Source organism: Drosophila novamexicana, unplaced genomic scaffold, assembly GCF_003285875.2.
Source record: "Drosophila novamexicana strain 15010-1031.04,08,12 unplaced genomic scaffold, DnovRS2.1 tig00001783-arrow-arrow-pilon, whole genome shotgun sequence".
Lineage (NCBI taxonomy): Eukaryota > Metazoa > Arthropoda > Insecta > Diptera > Drosophilidae > Drosophila > Drosophila novamexicana.
Window position 1 is genome coordinate 275,163 of NW_020824891.1, and position 19,983 is coordinate 295,145.

The following is a 19,983-nucleotide window of genomic DNA, read 5'->3' on the forward strand; positions in this document are numbered from 1 at the left end:
GGATGCATAAACATATTGCTGGACTGCTCGGATGCATGTTCGCTCGCGCTCGCACACAAGCAGAAGAGTTTAGTAGGAAAAACACGTGATTTGGGAAACATAAAAGATGGTATTTATTTATGCTGTGCAGTCGCTTAAGCAGCTTTCGGCCTGCGTCTGATGATCTTAGAATTGGCCATCGCTGCCCCAGGAGGTCTTGACGGTATCCTCGTTCCAGTCCTCAACACCGCCAACGGTCTCGGCAGCGACCTCATCGGCCCAGTTGGTGGTCTCCTCGACGGGATGGTCGACGGCCTCCTCGATTTTGGGTGGCGGCAGCAGCTCTTTGGCAGCGGCGGCCTCCTCCTTTTCAGCCTCCTCGGGATCGCGATAGAAGAACAAATCGACGACCACGGGCCATTCGGTGGTGCGCGAGATGGTGCCGCGCAGGCGGAGCACCTCACGTGCCAGCAGCCACCACATCAGACCAATCGAATGCGGCGACTTGTTGTTGCACGGGATCGCAATATCGATGTAGCGCAACGGCGAGTCCGTATTGGTGAAGGCAATCACGGGTATGTTCACATACGAGGCCTCCATTATGGGCTGGTGATCGGTATTGGGATCGGTGACAACCAGCAGACGTGGCTCGCGGAAAGCGGGCTGGATCTGATTGGTGAACGCACCGGGTGTGAAGCGGCCAGCAATCGGTGTGGTGTCCGTGTACTTGGCGAACTTCAGCACGGCGCGCTGGCCAATGGGACGCGACGAGATAACGAAGACCTGCCAAAAGGAGACGGCCATTAAAATGGTACAAAACAAATATATACAAATGACTATTTAAATCAAATACATTTGGTGCGCGCATTTAACAGCGAATCTGCAGTGTGACCAGCTATGATCAAACGCAAATCCCTGCTTCTTCTTTCTTTTTATGTGCGTGCGTTGAGTGTGTCGCGTGGCGGCGTGTCAGCTGTGAAATTGAAATCATTGCATTTCATACCCGAAAGATTAGATAGGAATCATCATGTGCACCTACGCGATTCCACACATCAACAAGTATTTGCTTTAAAGAGAAACGTATTATTCGCTTTGCGACTTACATCGGAGGCGTTCTCAATGGCCACAATGGCGCGGGCAGCGAGCACCAGCTTCTCCCAGGTCTTGCCCAGGTTGATGATGTTGACGCCATCGGCACGACGCTTGAAGACGTACTGCTCCATCTGGAAGTTGACGTTCTCCGAGCCCAGGTGGGTGGTGGCAACCAACATTTTTGTAATGTCATCCTCTTTGAGGGACAGAATATCTAAGCCTCCCGACATTTTAACGTGAAAGAGTTACGAAACCTGTAACAAATTGCGGCGCAACAGCAAAAGAGAAAAGAAGTTCAATTAAAGTTTTATCCGCGCGAACATAACCTAATTCTCAAAAGTACACGTGCCACAAACTAAAGAAAAAAAAAAAGCCAGTGATAAAATGCCAAATAACACACTATTTGCAAATAACTGCAATAGTCGCAGAAATTGTGTATTTTTCAGCAGTTTAACAATATAACTATTATTTTATATGTTAATTGAGGCGGTTAAACAATTTTTTCACTCCACTCACGTTCTGGATGCCGCTGGGAGCGTTGACAAAATGGACGAGTGACGGGCAGCGTGCGCTTCACTTGACAAAGAGCTGGTGTTGGAAAATGTGTGTAGGGCGTGTTTTGATAGCACTGTTGCATAGATGCGTGACGGAAAGCTGATTGATATACCTTGCTTGGTAAGCAGCAAGCGGCCGTTAATTTTCCCAGTATTTTGAATTTGAATTTGAATTTGAAATTTGGCGCAAACAGTTTGCAGCTAGCTCTGTCTATTATTATGCTGAATAATATTGAAAAAAAAACACACATGATTTTTTCTGTTTTTGTATACACATTTATTGCAAGTTTTGTTTTGTTAATTTTTCGTAATGTACGTGTTTCCCCACCTTTAAACCTCCATGTAACTACCACATCAATGCATATATGCCAATATTATTTAATTTATGTGAATTTAGTTGTTCTTGTTTGGTTTAAAAAATTGTTTTTTTTTTGTTGTTTTTTTTTTGGTTTTTTTGGCAACTTTGAAATACATTTCGTTGTTGGTTGCTTTTGCCAAGACAACAATGCATTTTCTTGTTATTATAATTATTATTTGTTTGTATTATGTTTGTTGTTTGTCACGTGCATTAGTTTAAAAGGAATATATGTACATACTTTTAGAGCGAACTTTGATGTATGATGTACGATGGACATACACATTTATTTAAATATTCAATTTATTTAGTTCCATGCGTTGGCATAGTTAAAATTCTCTGTGTGTGTGTGTGTGTGTTGCATTTGCTTTACATCTTCATTTAATTCGTTCGTTTAGTTTTTCTTTTGTATATTTGTTTAAACATTCAACAAAATGCGCTCATTAGCTATATGTATTTATCTATGTGTGTGTGTGTGTGTGTGTGTGTGTGTGTGTGTGTGTGTGTGTTTCGCTCATTTACGTACACGTAACTTAATAACATTAATAAAAAAAAACAACATGTTGTATACATATACAATAAAACATTTTTGTTTTTTTTTTTTGTTTTTTGTTTTTTTCACGACTTAGCTTAGTTTTTCCTTTGGGTTTAGTGTTAAATTACTAACTACTTATACAATGTAATGTTAACTTGTTTTACTTGTTTTAATTTGTCCGTAAAGTTTTCGTTTAAATACTAAATTGTTTGTCATCAACATGTTTTTTTTTTTGTTTTTCTTCCATTTTCTCAATTTCCACTTTCCAGTTTCAACTTTTCTCTCATTGCCTGTCTGTTTAAATGTGAACAATTTGTCTTAAAAAATATATACGTAATAATTAACATTTTCGCTATTTTTGTTGTTTTTTGTTGTTGTTGTTGTTGTTTTTTCATTGGTTTTTATGCCTCGCTCTCTCTCTGTACTTAATCGTGTATAAAATATTTTTACTACAAAAAATCACTCTTTGCAAATAAAACTCAATGCAATTTGTTTACTTTTTATTACTGTTAACATTGTTTGCTTTTCCTTTTTTTTTTTTTTTTTCCGTTTTCCCGTTTTTGGTTTTTTTAAGTGTTTGTTTGCTTGTTGTTGTTTTTGTTTTGATTTTTGTAACATAACAAGCTTAAAGCGATTACAGTTTGTAATTAATTAATTATATAGTTCAACAATCCAATTCTAGTATACAGAAATCAAGAGGAAGCACGTACATGCTACCCAGTGCTGCCAATTTGGCAGAATTTTTTGGCTATTTTCAAAGGTCTGCAGCAGAAAATAGCTGAACTTTAAAACTCATTAGCAATTTCTTGGCTCTGTTTATTGCCGTTTTGTGGCCAGAAATCGCATATAGCTATTTTTAACTGTTTTTTTAGACACTTGGCAACACTGGTTTGCATTTGTCTATATATATATATATATATATATATATATATTCGTGTGTAACAGGGCTGCAAACCGGGTTCCAGCTATTTGGAAGCTAACAATTTTGGCTAGAACTCAAATTTAGAGATTTTTTAAGAAGAATAACATTTGAAATTTGATTTAAATATGACAAATTAGGATTTGAAACTGGGTTCCGGTTGGGTTTGCAGCCCTGGTATGCTTGCTTTGGGAACCAGGACTGAACTAGCTTCTCGGTATATTTCAGTATTTGATAAATGTGTGCGTATTCAAAATATGCTTAAAATATTTCCCTTTCGACACTCTAAACACTTAGAAGACACACAAAACGTAGAGCAACACAAACATTTATGTATATAAATTTTTAGCTTTGATTTTGTTTAATGCAAAATGTTTATATTTAGGGTTTCTTTTTTAAATGTTCGATTTTAAAGTTTTACGCAATTCGCCGATTTATTTAGGTTTTTTTTTTTTTATTTATGTTTCTTAGTTTTTAAATATTTGTTTTTATACTTTTCAAGCAATCGTTATTTTTTTTTTGTGCCATATCCCGTACTCAGGCGAGTGTGAAAAAAAAAACATATATATATGTATATAAAAAGGTTCAAAACCAGTTTGAACTAAAGATGTAGTGTTAAAAAAGCAGCATGCTCATTCTAGTCAAAGTGTTGAGTAACGCTCAGGCAGGCATTTGCAGTTAGTTTCAACTGTTTTTAGGTTAACAATTGGCCATACTGGCTGCTGAACAGTGTTGTGTAACGCCCACGCATGCTAGTTGCTGAACAGTGTTGTAAAACGGACATGCATGCATTTACTTATTGTTTTTAGTGTTAACTGAGTACAGGATACAACATTATGCGAGCCAACCCTGCAGAAGCTTTAGGTGTTTATCCAACAATTACGTATTATGTGCTCGCCTTGCCAGGGTTGTACAACTTCGGTATTCCGAAGTTTTTAATTTGGGGCAAAATAAAATGGAAAAGCTTGCACTACATACGATCGAAGACCCCGTGTTAAAGGGGAGAGTTAACTTATTGTTGCTTTGTCAGCAAAAATTGATTAATTGGCAAATTAATGAGAAAGCGTCCGCCCGATGCGGCAATTGGAATTGAATTTAATAAAGATTTCTCTTCAAGTTGAGGTTATGTTTTTTTTTTTTAAATATTATTTTTTTTGTTTTTTTGTTTTACTTGGTAAGCACTTGTTTATCCAAAAAATCAGGAAAAAAATGTATATAGTATATGTATATATAAATTTTGGATGCATGTATATATATATATATATATATATATATATATATGTATATATATATTAATAATTGTATGTATATGTACGTGTATATGCAATAACATTCATATCGTAATCATAATAATTAAGTAAATACATACATATAAATATGTTTTAATGTGTATATGTTTAGGAATGCGTAATTCTCAATTCTCAATACTCATTTCCCAATTTTCATTTCTCAATTCTCATTTCTCAATTCTCATATCTCAATTCTCAATTAAATTTCGACCTCAAATCGGCCTTGAGCCTTGCCTGGAAGTGTTCGCAGTTCGATTTCCAACTCGATTCTCATATATATATATATATCGTTTCACATTTAATTAGTAAGTTATGCATTTGTGTATAATTTATTAAATACTTAAGAAACAAACAAAAAAAAAAACACATTTACATTTGCGCTTGTTTTGTTAACATGTCACAGTTCCATCGAGAAACAATTACGTGTGCTCTAATCGAGCGTGCCCGACTAGAAGATGCCCCGTACCCAGATTTCACGCTTCTTCTTCCCTTCGCCTCACACTACGTATGAGAAATGGAACCTGGGTTAACTTCGGTGCTTGTTGTCCGATCTTTATCAAGTTTTCAGGGCTTCAATATGGCAAACAAATGCGAATATGAGATTCTTACCAGTTTTGCTCCGAATTGTGAAAGGTATCTAAAAAGTGAATAAAGTCTGAAAATCGATATTTATCGATACAATGAATATGGAAGGTATCTAAAAAGTGCGTTTTTACTCGTCTGCGTTTGCTCTGCGAGAACACACATAAAATTTGCTCTGATTATCTTTGAGTTATGCCTGTAGAACAAAGTCTGAAAATCGATATTTATCGATACACTAAAAAAATTGAAGGAGATATCGATTAAAAATTAGTCTGCATATGTTATCGGAGCTTGATCTCATTAGCACGGACGGACATCCGGACTTGACTCTTCCACTTCAAGATTCGTTCTTTTGTCCTGTTGCACACATTTTTTCAAAAAGATTATATAATTTTTTAACATTTTCAATGGGTTCAGGGCATGAAAATAACAACTGAGACCTTTTTGGTTTGGTTTTTTGTGTTTTGTTAACATTTAAAACTTATTTTTAAGCATGTTTGGCTTTTTGGATTCACGTTTAGTTTTATACAAATGTTTTTTGAATGGAATGTTGTCCTTAGACTGGACTCCTTTTGAACGCGGCATCTGTTTTTCATTTTCCTCATTTTCCTCCTGTGTAATGTTTGTTTTTTTTCTTTTTTTTTTTTTGAGTGAGGCGCTTCGGGCGTTATTTTTACTTGTTATTGTTTTTAGTTTTAAATTGTTTTTTTTTTTTTTTTAACTTTTAAAAAGCTTTCAGTTTACATTTATTTGAAACATTTCTTTAATTGCCTCGCGGCATCGTTTTGATTAAATATACACCTATATTTGTATATATATATATAAATATATATATATATATATATGCAATGAAGAGTTTTTGGAGAGTTTGTCCTTTTATTTAGTTTTTGTTTTGGTGTAAATTTGCCTTTGTTTTGTTTTTTACATCGTAGCCCCTATTTCCAAAAAAAAAAAAAATAATCATTTCTTCAATTACAGATTGATTGAAATGCAAATGCGCGTTGTTGATGTTGTGCAGGATGCTGTGGGCAGGACTTAAATATTTAATATTAGGATGCAGGATTAGCGGCAAAGCCAATGCCAATGCCAACAATATGATTCATTCCAATCGCTTCAGAGCACCGTTTCCATTTCGGCGATTTCCGTTTTGTAAGACCTTTCGATTTGGCAGCAGTTGCAGCAGTCATCGCGAATGTGAAACGAGATTCCAAAAAGTTAGTTGAATTGAAAAAAATATCAAGACACACCGGAACACACACAGAGCCAGAGACATATTAATATGAATATTGTGCAATTACATTATGCATGCGAGTGCAATGGGAAAGGAAAGGCAGGTAAGTCCCACGCTTTAATAAATCATTCAAATTGAACAAAGTGACCGAGTCGGGTGTGTCCGACTCGCAGATACGCTACAAATCCTCTCTAAGCTTGCATGAAAACACAAATACACACACACACACACACACACATTCTTCTTCCCTTAGACCTACTTAAGAAATGCCCTCTCTTAACATTTATCTTCGGTGCTTAAAGTCCGATCAATTTGAAAATTTATCGTGGGCTAAGCATGACATGCAAGGTGTGCATATGCCAGGTCTCATGCGTCTACCTTTAAACATGCGTTGCATGCATGCAACATGCATGTAACATGTTGCATGTAACATACAAAAGTGTGCACATGCCAAGGTTCATGTCTCTACCTTCGAAACATTCTTTGTTTTTTTTTTTTTTCTTTTTAATTTGACGCGTAAAACAGTGAAACTTTTGACTTCGACTTAAGAATACTTTAAGGAGTTAGAGATGCAATTTTTCTGCCTGACAATTGGTAGGAGATTTTCTAGTCTAGCTCGTCGTCCTGATTAAGAATACTTTAAGGGGTTATCTGCTGGATACGGTTGCCCATATACACAAAAGTGGTTCATGTGGTTCATTAGGGGAGCGCCATTACTCGGTAAACATCGAAGCAAATCGATGGCATCAGTCATCATAGTGGGCCATCAGCTGGTCCATGGTCCATGGAAAACAAACGCGTGTTGGTCATTGCATGCGCATTAGTTGGCACACACACACAGACACACACACACACACACACAGATGCGGAGGCGGATGTGGATGCGGATACGGATACGGATGCGAGAATGCTCCAGATGGAGCATAGAATCAAACAGAAGAGAAGCGTTGCGTATATAACATCATCAATCAATCATCAGTAAGGGGAGAGCGCATCACCCAAGGGTTCGCATGTAAATAAATTAGTGCCAAAAAGTGAATGTGAACATAGAACAAGCAGAGGAGCATGTGCCAACGCTGTCCGACTAGCAGATACCCTGTGCAACCAGCTGTGTCGCTTCTCTCTCTCTCTCTCTGTTTGAATAGGTTTTGTGTTCGCTTTTTGTTGGTTAAAGGCAGCCATAGAACAAAATACCAATGCATGTCATATTAAAATCTTAAAAAATCTCAACACAAAATCGATATTTATCGATAACGTGACAATGGAAGGACGAACGTGTAAGCTGTCCAAACAGCAAAGTATTCATGAGTTTCGTATCTAATTTTATATCAAATGTGGAGTGTATAGGTTATGTTTTCAAATGCCTCTCCCAAAATCGATATTTATCGATACCTAGTAGAAGATATCGAACAAAATATGATAAACTCCTACTTCGTATGACATAATCATATATATGATATTCTTTCAAGTCTGTAGTTCAAATAGACTCGGCCACTTATGCTGATCTGTCTGTTTTTCAGTAGTTACAGGGTATAAGAATAGTTGATTTAAAGCAACCAATGCATGAACATGCTGCAAATATTCATAAGTTCGATGACTAAATATTGTCTACAGTTTGATGTTAAATATTGCCCCAGAATCTGTGGCATCTGTCTGTGTTTTGGTATGTAATTGTTAGGGGGCCCGTTTCGAGGCCAAAATGCACATTTGAATGGGGCCTAGCGCTGTAAACCAGAACACATGTTACTCAAAAAAAAGACAACAGACAAAGAAGAAACACAAGGCATACAAGATATACATACATATATTCGACGTCTATCTGGCCCCCAACCTCGCCCCTATTGTTGGCAAAGTTTTGGGAATCCTTTTTTTTTTTTGCTTTTCTTCTTTCATTTCACGTGGTATGAATATAAATAAATATACATTTGTATGTATGCATATGTGTGGCCGTGTACTTATGCAAATGCATTCATATTTTTGGCATATATATATATATATATATATATTGTTGTGTTGTATCGCAAACTTTTTGGCGGTTTTATTCATGCGCTTAATTTGCCCAATTTACTGTGAAAGTTTTCATTCGAATTTTGTGGCATGCCCACGCCCGCGCCCACTTTAAAAGAAAAACATAAAAGGGCTCTGTGTGTGTGTTTCGCCTAATCTGAAGCGTGAGCTGAAAATGTAAACATCAGTCAGCACATTAGGCACTGACCTGCAAAACACAGGCAACCCTCCAAATCATCTAACACATGTTCATATGCAAATTTATGCCACAAACATAACCCGATCCACCCACACCCCCCTTTAAAGTTGTGGGAGCATTTCTGCTGTTTGCTAACTGCTGCTCATTGTTTAAACAATAAGAGCAGCTGATACTTTTCATGCCGCAACACAAATATACATTTAGAATAAAGTATTTAAATGAAAATCAAAATAATAAAATATAAAATTAGCGAGTGCTTTGCGGTCGGGTGCAACAGACTGCGCCATACTCGCTCAGAGTCCCATATTATAGCCTCATTCCACTGTCAACATTCAACATTCAAATGCCAGATTGATGTAGGGGCTGAGGAAGAGTGAAACCTCGTGCAATTCTGACAATTTGACCCAATTATGGGGTTGGTAAATTTCGATCTAGGTCTATATGGGATAAAGCGAGCGCGCTCTTAGTGTTGGCAGAAGTGAATTCAGGGTATCTCCTAGTCGGAAACTCCCGCCTAGGGCCTTGTACTTGCTTCTTTTTAAAATACAATACAGAAGCTAACGAGCTACATAGTTCTCCCCTCATGTCCGCATAGCCCTGAAGGGCATTTAATCTTCGGTGTGTCGTTCTTTCATTAAATTGAAATATTTTTAATAGACTGTGCCTGCCCTTCCCAATTGGACAGCTTAACGCTGCAGCTGGGTTAATTATTTGACTGCCAAAATTCATGGCAAAATGACAAAAGTTTTTGGACACAAATCCCCAATGGGAATGCCCAAACTTGGCGACTTTGTCGCAGCTAGACCGATTCAGACGGCTGATGGCCTTTTGGATAAAGGTGATGCATTTTTCGTTATAAAAACCCATCGATTAAATATCATGTAAGCCCTCGCAACGAGCTGGACGCATTACACAACCAACAGACCAACAGAAGGGGCCACTGATTTTGATTTGATTTGATTTCCTAATCTCGGCTGGACGAGATGGGTTTGGCACACGAAGGCGGCGGCCAGTGATATGCAAATGTGTGTGGCCCAAACGCGTAATCTATGCTCCTGCGCTTCGCTCCGCTTCGTTCGGCTTGGTTGCAGGCAAAATCCAAATGAATGACAACAGGAACTGTCGGAAATTGTCCTGCTGGGACTATGGCAGAGACTTTGAACGGAAGGACGGCAGAAACTGTGCGTCGAATCAGGAAGGACGAGATAATTTAATAAAGTAATTTCCATATATTTTTATTAGGCCAGGCGCCAGGCGGTAGGCAGCTGCACACAGTCATTAGGTGGGCGATGGCTGTCCTGCAGGATGCCAATAAGTAAAAGTGCTCCAGTCGGGAGCGCACGACATGGAGATACCCTGAACCCAGCGCTCGGTGCTTGTAGTCCGATTTTGATTGAGTTTTCGGGCATAAGGGTGTAAAATCTAAGGAACTTGTGTTTTCCTTTAATAACTTTTACCTTTGTAAATTTCCTCGGGAACGTTAACTTTATACTCCTACGCTCTAAGCTTAGTGTATCTAGCTCTGATAATCCTCGAGCTATGTTTCGAAATAGATATTCATTGATATTATGAAAATGAAAGAAGCTATCGATATGATATGCCCATTGATATTATAAAAATATAAGAAGAAGATATGATATGATGAGCTCGATTTGAATTTAAGGTCTGTAGTTTCTCTAGATCGATGGTTCTATATAGAGGAACAATCCTAAAACGACTCAGCTCTGACCAAAAATATGTATACTTCTTCTGAGAAGATGAGTGAAGGACTATTTAAAGTTCCTTTTCCGGCGGATATATATTTAAAGTGTCCAAACTTTAGCTTGTTTCTCCGTTTGACGTCCTGATCAAGAATATATATATATTATATATACTCCTTATGAGGTCGGAGTTGCTTCCTTCTTCATGTTACATACTTCTGCCTAGAAATAGTATACCCTTTCTTACCGGATTTTCAATCGGTTCAGGGTATAAATGTTATTATAATCAATTGCTTAATTAAATTACTGTCAACGAGCTGTGGAAGTTGGACAGGACATCGCACCGAAGCTGTCAATCGAGGAAGCTATTGTTGCACACACACACACACACACACACACACACAGCTAACTACAGAGAGGGAAACTATTTGGTTGCATGCGGGGTGGGACACACACACCGTAATAAAAACTTACCACCTGTATAGATCTTGTGCGCTGGCAGCCAGACTGAGATTTCCGAGCAACGGCGGTCGCTCCTTGAGATGATGATGGTTGAGCAGATCCGAAGATGAAGCCAGTCTAAGAAAAACCAGCAAAGATATAGTAAAAGGATAATTACAGTTAAGTCGCGTCGGTAGCTCACCTCAGTTGCGGCGCCTTGATGCCGTGCTTGTCCATCACCTTTTCGAGCTGACGCACCCGGAGGCGGGACATGTCCAGCTCGTGCTTGACCTTCCAGAGGTGCGTGTCGCAAATGGGATCGTTGCAGCGATGCTTCTTCAGTATTTCGGTTGCCTCGTAAACGGCGCCGCGAAAGGTCAGCGACTTGCCCATGGACAGGGAGATGAGCGCGCAGCAATGACCGCCATCCTTCTTGGCCAGGCGCTTGCGTATGTACTTGAAGTAGACGTGCTCGAGCAGCAGCAGGAGTGCGGCCAGCAGGATGCCGGCCATCAGTAGGAGGAAGGCGGACAAGAACTGCTCGAGGGCCAGCGGATCGGAGGACTTGTGCTCCTGCTTGCCCGGCCGGCAGGTGCCTGTCATCCAATAGCGACGCAATCGCTCCAAATCGCCGTTGGCGCGAAACTCCAGCAGCCGCTTGTTGAACATCTGCACGTACTTGGAGTTGCGGCTGAACGCCAAGCCATAGCCTGGAGAGAGCGTCACGGAGTATTACAGCTGGCAGCAAGACTGGAGACGGTCGGGAGACTTACCGGTCATGGCGTACCAGCTGCCGACGGTCATCAGGCGACAGTCCTCATCCTGGGCAACCAAATAGTCCAGCACGGTGCCGTCATAAATAAAGGAGTCCAGGTTGCCGTTCAGCACAGCGGCAACGCCATCGGCAACGCTCGTCTTATTATATCTGCAACGGAATACGAATTCGGGTTCATATCGGAGAGAACCCTCCAGAGAGAACCCTCCAGAGAGAACCCTCCAGGGAGAACCTCCACTAGGGAGAACCTTCCAGAGAGAACCCTCCAGAGAGAACCTCTTCCAGACAGAACCCCCCAGAGAGAACCTCCTCCAGAGCGAACCTTCACCACTTGATACTTACTGCTTCATGTAGTAATGCATCTCCTTAAAGTATTTGTGAATGGTGGAGTCCGTGTGGCTATAGGGTATCGTGCCGAACTTGAACGAGGGCTTGTGCGAATAGGGATGCACCAGGCGGCTATCGTTGAGTCCACTAAACTCGTGGAACTCCTCTCTGCAAAGAGTTGAGAGTGTGTCAAAGTGAGTGAGGCGCCTTGCCAGTAGAGAGTTGGTCACCAACCTGGTTATCATGAAGGCCGCCAGGTTGGCAGTGTAGATGGCAAGGAAGACAACGGCGAACAGGGCCCAGACATTGGTCATGAAGCGCGAGGTGAAACCGCGCGGCGAGTCCACGTGAACGGCCGCTTGGAAGAGAACCGCCCAGACGAGCCAATAGGTGCGAAACAGCGAGAAGCGGTAGGGTGTGACGTTCGTGTTCTGGAGGTACAGCTTCATGTCGTAGCCGCTGGGCGACAGCCACTCGAATAGGAATATCATGAACGTGGCCGCCTGAATAGCGACGATACCAACCTGGGAGTGGGAACAAGCAGGAGCAAGGAACGGAGCGGCACAAGGCGAAGGCAGATGATAGAGAGAGAGAGAGAGAGAAAGCGTATGGAGTAGAATAGTTGCGTGGACTTACCGGGCAGACAGTTGTTCAGAGCAGTTGGACTTACCAGCATCCAGGAGGCCGTATCGAAGGGCTCCAGAAAGGCCGTGGGCGAGATGATACCGGTGCGCTTGGCGACCACAATGGCAATGCCCGTTTCCATGAAGGGCTCGCTAAAATCGACGACCGCTTCGCGCTCGGTGTTGATCATGAGAGATGTGAGGACCATGTCCGTCTTGCGGTTAACCAAGTCGGCAATTAAACCATTCCATTTACCATTCTCAAGTGTACCCCATTTACCATCTTCAACCCTGACCAGCTCGTAGGTGAAGCCCAGTTCTTCGGCAAATTTCTCGAGCAGATCAATGCAGAAGCCGCTGCAGCATTGATAGAAGGACTCGTTGCGGTGTGCTTGACCCACATCAATATCGGCGGCCATCTCATGATCGGCCGCCACACGGCAGAGCACACCGCGGTCCATCAGACACTTGCCACTCACTGGATCGGCGGGTGACAGATTGATATAGGGTGCCTCCTCGAGGAATGTGATCTTTAAATGGAATTTCTCGGGCACACCTTGCGGCGGAGCGTGCGAGTTACCTGGCCACGCAATGTCGCGTATATCAAGCTTCTGTGTCTCCCACGATTTCCAAACGCCAATCTGACCGTGTGATTGTCATTGAGTATGACCCCAAAGAAGAGGAAGAGCAATTATACAAAAGCATTTCGTGTGGAATGTGGAAGGTGAAAGATAAAAAGTCGTGGATTGTGGATTGCGGATAGAGTGAGTGTAGAGTGAGTGCCAGAGAGAATACATAAGTTAAAGTCAAGTGATTCGAGTGATTATTGTGTAGAAACGGGATCATGCATAACGCTTCACATACCTCCTCCCAGACGAGATTCTTATTGTTGGCGCTGGGCCGCAGATTCATGATCTTTAGCTCGGCTGACTTAAGGTCGCCATCGGCGGTAAACTCAATATTCGGCTTGTTCAGGTCGCCCTCGATCGACACGTTGCGCAAATACTTAAAGAAGCTAACCACACAAATTGAGCATACTCCGATTAGAGGCTAGAGATCAGTTTAGGAATCGATACTCACATCTCTCCATTGTCCCAGCGGCCACGACCCTCGTCCTCGCACGACAGCGACTGGGTGGTCAGCCGACGATCACGATTCGCCGGATCGGTTAGATAGGCCTCGACGCCGTAGCTGTAGATCTTGATGGCATTCGAGATCTCGTTCATAAGCGCCGCGCTGCTCGTATCGAAATGTACGCCCAGCATGCCGACGGGGAATTGGGAGTGTGCATCCTTCTTCTCAATAACCGACTGGCTGACGACCCAGACATAGTTCTCACCCGTTAGCTTCATTTCTTCGGCGGCACGCAAAATCGTGATGGCCTCCGTCTGTGTGGCATAAAGCAGCATGACACGCGCCTCGCTGTTAACCAGCTCCATCAAATCGCTGGTCCGTGTCACGACAATCGAATTGAGTATGGTGAACTTGAAGTGATCCTGCATCTCGGCGACCCGTTCCCGCACCGCCTGCACAAAGTCATCGTGGCCGGCAATCTGCGAGGTGACCACCGAGAACTGATGCCATTTGTAGCGCTCCAATATGCTCAGCATTGCGGCGCTCTGGTGCTCGATGCTCGGCGCCAGCTGCAGCTGCAGTGTCGACTGCGAGGCCCGGCGCTCCAGGCCCGAATTGTCCGCATTCCACGAGATCACCGGTATGCCCAGATATCCGGCCAGCTGTAGGAAATACTGCGCCGATGCGGTGCTATGACCAAACTGCTCGTTGTTCATCATGTACAGGATGGCCGATACGTTGACCCGCAGAAATTCCTTGCATAGCGTGCTGAGGATGGCTGCAAGGGTCAGACCGAAGGGTACAATCACATTAGCATAGGGTAATCACACGGATATACGGACACACGGCCACGCACTCGACGTGCCGCTGTGCATGACAAAGCAGGTCCTCCCACCACCCATCCGGATACGGGTATGCCCTGCCCCAATCTATTATACGTGCCCTCATTTGGGGCAACATTCGCGCCCGCCGGCAACAATGTATGAAACACGGTCGCATTGGCTTACCCAACTGACCGGAACAGTTCCCATCCTATCCATGCGCTGGCTCCTTGTGCGCAAATTAATTACAGATTAGCCACCGCCTGAGCGTGGCTGCGTGGCAGGCATTTTGCTTTATTGGGTTATCAAGTGTCGCTGTGGGTGGGTCAGGGCTGGGGCAGGGGCTGGAGTAGGAGGAACCTTTCGCACTCTCGGCTGAGGTGTTTGAACGCAACTCAATTGGCGGTTAGCTCCGGGCCACGGCTGATTGGGCTTGTGGAATTTGCCAGCTGAAGGTGTATAATATTTCAGGCCTTAATTTTCTGCGGCTTCTTTACGGCACATGTGTGCCGGAAGTGCCTGCCCCGCTTACATTAATTGGCATATTTACATGTTTCGCTTGCTGTACGTTAAAAAATGTTGACTTGAAAGCATTTTGCTGTTTATTTGAAAACAATCCAAGAATTGACTGAAAAGTTAAACCATTTTTCTTGAGCTAAAGAAAGATTGATGAGAGGTGTTAAGAGTAAACTAAAATTAACAAGCGATTTGTTATCGGGCGTTTTCGACTAGCAGATACTCTGCAGTAACTGCCTGCTGTTCAAAAAGTGAAACTTATTTGGTGGACAGTTCCCATAAAGAAGATTTATACTTTTTTTATGACAAAATCCAAATACCCCTCTTTATCAATTTTCAAAGGATATAGGTCAGGTTTATTAACCATTTCCAAGTAAAGAGTTTATATTTGTTTTTAATTGATAATTAATTAAATGCACTGCCAAAAACTTTAATATATAATGAATGCTAGAGTTATCTGAGACTTAGTCTGAGTTTGCAATCTATAGTTATTTTGAGAATCGCAGAGAGTGGCCTACTTGGCAATCTGAATTCTTATGAGAATCGCAGAGAGAGGGAGTATTAAAATTTTCATGCATACTAAATGAAGCAATCTAGGGTTATTTTGCAAATCTCAAAAAGGAGAAGTAATAAAATATACATTCACATTATTTTGAAGCAATCGAGAGTTCTTTTGAGAATCGCAAAGAGAGTCCCACTTGGCTATTTAAAGTTCTTATGAGAATCGCAGAGAGGAGGAGCATTAAAATTGACAGTCATATTAATTCGAATTTGAAATCAATATGGCAGAGTGTAAGGTTAAATTGTGACATGGAATTTGAGTCGAAAAGAATTTTGTACCGTGTACAAAAGATGTCAATTAGGCAAAATTAAAAGGCATTTTTCATGATGAGGGATAGACACATTGTAATTAATTCATACGTAGTCCCCGATGGCATCGGGTGTCCGCTTCTGCCTTCAGGCAGACCCCGTCATCAGCATCAGCATCCGCAACAGCATCAATCGATTTGGGGCTCATTTTGCAATAATGAGCAAACCGCCGCGGGGCAGAGCCTGGCAACGGGCAACTGTTGACTGACTTTTACAAAAGCAGGTCGCCTGGCCTGGAATTTTCATTCTGTGCCAAGGACAAATGCGTTGCTGACTGAATTTTGCTTAGTTTTGTACAGCATTTTTGGAAAACAATGACCGGCGATAATTTAGAAAGTTTTGCAGATGGAACCACTAAAAAACCACTCAGCTTCAGGCGACTGGCTTGGCCCGATGTGAGTGTGGATGACATGTCAAAGTTGAGACTTGAAAGTTGAGTGCGACACTTGAACAAAACATAACTTTGGGGCAGGAGAAATGAGTAAGCGCGAGAGGTGACAGGAGAATGTGACACAACATGGCAGACATATTGGAAGTTTTTTGCTGAACGTGAAACGCGAATCTTAGAGAAGGGTGTGACCGCAGGGCTGTGATGGAGGAGCCGCAGCAGGAGCAGAAGCCGGAGCAGCAGGAGTAAAGATTAGCTCAATGCTAAAATCTGAAATCTCATCAAAAAGTTTAATTAACTTTTTCATCACTTTACTTCTGCTATTTGCATTTGAACGCCAAAAGGAGGTGCTGCTAATTTTATCAACAGTTCTCATGCATTCAATTACCAGCCCGCAGCCCGTAACAGAGGCTCGACTTGATGGAACTGCCAGAAGATAGATCGATAGATGTATAGATAAACAGATGGATAGGCGCAACCGTTCCGTTTGATGGATAGACTGACAAGCTGAGCGAAAGATTCCGGTCAGGGCCAGGCTGACATTAAATCGACAATAGAAAATCACTTATTAAAATTATGCCTTTTCCCAAAAGGGAGACGGAGACTTAAAGGCTTACGCAGCGGGCGCCTGCAAGACCCATGTGTACGACCTAGAGATGGGCATGGGTCGTGCTTTGTTCCGTGACACAAAATTCGCTCCGTGCTGACCCCAGCAATACGTGGAGTACGATGTCTAATGTCAGGCTGCAGTTAAACAAATGGAATCTGGCATAGGGATATCGATTATATCGATGCATTTGGTGTTTTGAGAGCTATCGATTATTTTTATTTTTGAGTTATCGATGTTTTCTCACACTTTTTTCGTTCATTTTTCGTGCTCGTGCTGGGCCCACTCACATCTCTAGCGCTGACTTGTTGGCGCTCGGCCTTATGAGTTTTGCTGTTGATGTTGCTACATTTGGCCACGCCCACTTAGCAAAACCGTTTGGCCTTGTTCGGGGGCCCTTTGGCTGGGGCCTGAAATTTACAGTTGGCAAATTTAATTTCGAGCCGAATGAATTTTGATTTAATTACCAAGCGAAAATGTTTGATTTTTGTCAGATGGCGCGTGCCACATGCCCCCCTCCCAGCACGCCCACTGGACGTGCCCATTTAGCAGGGCAGAAGCCTCCTTTGGCAACACGCTCGCCTGTCCATTAAAACTTTAATTGTATATATTAAACATTTTTAATTGCTTTTGAAATGGTTGTTGGCGCTCCTGTCTCGGTTTCCTCTTCCGTATCCGTTTATTTCTATACCCTGTGCACATTTAAATGGGTCAAAGGGGTGTCATCAAATTGTGTGCACATATTACTACTATGAGTGTGTGTAGGTGTGTGTGGATGTAGCCTACTCCTTGAAAAAATATATGATTACTTTAATGCTTGCAACCCAAGTGGGGAGTCGCTCCATCCATGCTCTTTCGGAATTTCATTTGACAAAACAGAACTTGCGAATCGTAGTCTTGAATTAAGCATCTTTACAAATACGAGGGACAAATGCTGGTTCAAAGAAGAAGAGGAAGTCGCATACTCGCTTCTAAACCAGTTTTGTTCTGTTTCTGATGCTCTAATAAAATGCCCACTATATTGCCATTGGATGGGGGCTATCATATTTTGTCTTAAAAGAAGGGTAAATGTAAAAAATATAAATTCACATCTACGTTTTTGTTTGAATAGTCTAAAAGTGTAGGGTACTTGGTAGTCGGTCACTTACTATATTGCCATCGAATGGAGGCTATTATCTTTAGTCTTAAAAGAAGGTAAATGTAACAAGTCGAAGTTTTTCTCTAAATAGTGTAAGAGCATAGGGTATTTGGTAGTCGCATACTCGCGACTAAAACAGTTTCGCTCCGTTTCTGATGCTGTTTCCGCTGTCGTTTTCCGTTTTCTTTTGCCGCTTGTGCCAGGCGTGTATAAAAAAAACTATAGCCTAGTTATCGGGGCTGAAAAATGTTTTTACAACTTTTCATAATGCGAACTGAATAGCAGCGTCTGTAATCAAAGTAATTAAGTGCGGCGAGTCCTGTCCTGTTATCCTTGCTGTTACCCTTTTCCCTTTTCCCCCTTTTTGTTGTTCAAATAAGATTCAAATTCAAATTCAAACACAAACTTGAAAGCCTGCCTGCCTGTCAAATGGACGCACACAGATTATACGACTATGCACATGCCCCCACACATACACACACACACACACTCTCCATAGAGATGGCCACGTGTCGTGTCACGAAATCGTAAGCACGTAAAAAGTGAGCGAGAATAATGATATGTAATGAAAGTAGACTCAGACATTTCTATTCTTAAATTATGGGAAATATCGAACACGTGAATACGTGAATATATTGAGAAATTCGAGCTCGAAGTAGAGCTAAATCTGCAACATTGTAAAGTACGCAGTCTTTTCCTATTTTCTTTATATTTTTGTTGCACAAGTTTTACTCTTAATGTCCACTCAGTCCAACATTCGCTTATTCATATTTTAATACACACATCGCACAATTCTCTATCTATGCAATCTAATACTTGGGTATTACGATCTTTATAATGTTCGTGCTGCGTCGTGCCGTGAGAGCCCGGCTTGCGCCCATCTCTAACGAGCACACATAGCGAAAAAATGCGTTACTTGAACGTTTTCCGCAACATCGCCTCTGAAAGCGATGGCACCGCCAATAATTCATTCAGCGGATCCAGAGACGCCGCAACCCACGACTAGCGTTTGACATTTATGAGCTGCGGATGTGGATGTGGATGCGGATGCGGATGTGGATGCGACGCACGCTTCAGCCCTGATTGTGCGGCTGCCTTTTGAAGTGCCGAGAGGCAAGGGGTAGGTGTAGTTAGAAGCCAGCCAAGATGCAGGCATACAAATGGGCGTGGCAAGTAGTCAAAGTAGCTGAGAATCGCTGCGCTGCTGTCAAAGGCAACTTGAAGCAGGAGGCAGGAGGCGGGAGGCGGTGGCAGACCTCGCTCTTTTGGCTCATTTATGTACGCATAATAATGCGAAAATTGAATTTTGACACCGTGCCAGCAGCCAGCCCCCCGAACTCCGAGCTCCGAGCTCCGAGAGCTCCATCAGCTGCCAGGCAGTCAGTCATCCAGTTACTCTGCCTGTCAGCTCGGCCGGCAGACGCTGTCAGTAAAAGTTTTTGGTTTAAATTTAAAACACGTTTCGAGAAACAATTTTACAATTTTGTTTCAAATTTAAATTATTTTTACATGGCCTTCTGCTCTTTTGATTAAAAGAAGCAGCAAAGAGTTAGCTTTTGTTATCCATAAAGAGGAAATTATTCAGCAGCTGGTTAAAATTTACCAATTTGTTGGGCTGTTCTTCTAAGCGTACCCCCTGCTTGCTGAATTTGAACCAGCGACCTGCCGCTTGTTGGACGACGCTTAAACAGCTAAGCTAAAGTCGAACTTATGACTAAGTTCACGTACATATATTACTGCGTTGTTTTCAGTTCGTCTAAGCATTCTCCCTGCTTGCTGCTGGAATTGAACCGGCTACCTGCCGGGCTTATGATAAAGTACACGTATATTTCTACGTTGTCTGCTCATTTTTGTACCCTGAACCCATTGAAAATGGGTAAAAAGGGTATATTCTATTTGTGCAGAATGCAAATGTATGTAACAGGCAGAAGGAAGCATCTCCGACCCCATTAAGTATATAT

General features: G+C 42.0%; 3 protein-coding genes across 4 annotated transcripts in view; 1 reads left to right on the forward strand and 2 right to left on the reverse strand.

Annotated features, from left to right (window-relative positions):
* Positions 1-89: 89 nt before the first annotated feature.
* Positions 90-1,655, reverse strand: LOC115768458 (40S ribosomal protein SA). The gene is made up of 3 exons (XM_030713025.1): positions 1,588-1,655; positions 1,083-1,325; positions 90-762 (listed from the first exon to the last, which is right to left on the reverse strand). Exons 2-3 carry the CDS (start codon positions 1,299-1,301, stop codon positions 166-168), a joined length of 816 nt encoding a protein of 271 aa, XP_030568885.1. The 5' UTR covers positions 1,302-1,325; positions 1,588-1,655; the 3' UTR covers positions 90-165.
* Positions 1,656-6,236: 4,581 nt separating this feature from the next.
* LOC115768453 (glutamate receptor ionotropic, NMDA 2B) overlaps positions 6,237-19,983 on the reverse strand; it is a 29,786-nt gene continuing 16,039 nt past the window's right edge. The window contains exons 2-10 of one of the 2 annotated variants that reach the window (XM_030713015.1): positions 13,689-14,460; positions 13,473-13,623; positions 12,656-13,249; positions 12,220-12,509; positions 12,001-12,153; positions 11,657-11,808; positions 11,086-11,593; positions 10,920-11,021; positions 6,237-6,461 (exon numbers count right to left, since the gene is read on the reverse strand). In XM_030713015.1, the coding sequence (XP_030568875.1) occupies positions 6,419-6,461; positions 10,920-11,021; positions 11,086-11,593; positions 11,657-11,808; positions 12,001-12,153; positions 12,220-12,509; positions 12,656-13,249; positions 13,473-13,623; positions 13,689-14,460 (2,765 nt within the window). In that variant the 3' untranslated portion in view covers positions 6,237-6,418. Of the gene's footprint in view, positions 6,462-10,916; positions 11,022-11,085; positions 11,594-11,656; positions 11,809-12,000; positions 12,154-12,219; positions 12,510-12,655; positions 13,250-13,472; positions 13,624-13,688; positions 14,461-19,983 lie in introns of both variants that reach the window. The other variant, XM_030713014.1, reaches the window with a different exon arrangement.
* Positions 6,492-19,983, forward strand: part of LOC115768454 (BTB/POZ domain-containing protein KCTD5) — a 52,632-nt gene continuing 39,140 nt past the window's right edge. The window contains exon 1 of the mRNA XM_030713018.1: positions 6,492-6,639. The gene's annotated coding sequence lies outside the window, so the exon portion shown is untranslated. The remainder of the gene's footprint in view (positions 6,640-19,983) is intronic.

Excerpts from the sequence above, each read along its gene's own strand:
- LOC115768458 (XM_030713025.1), bottom strand. The coding sequence starts at position 1,301 with ATGTCGGGAGGCTTAGATATTCTGTCCCTCAAAGAGGATGACATTACA. Across the intron at positions 763-1,082 it reads CCATTGAGAACGCCTCCGAT|GTCTTCGTTATCTCGTCGCG; the intron begins GTAAGTCGCAAA and ends TCCTTTTGGCAG.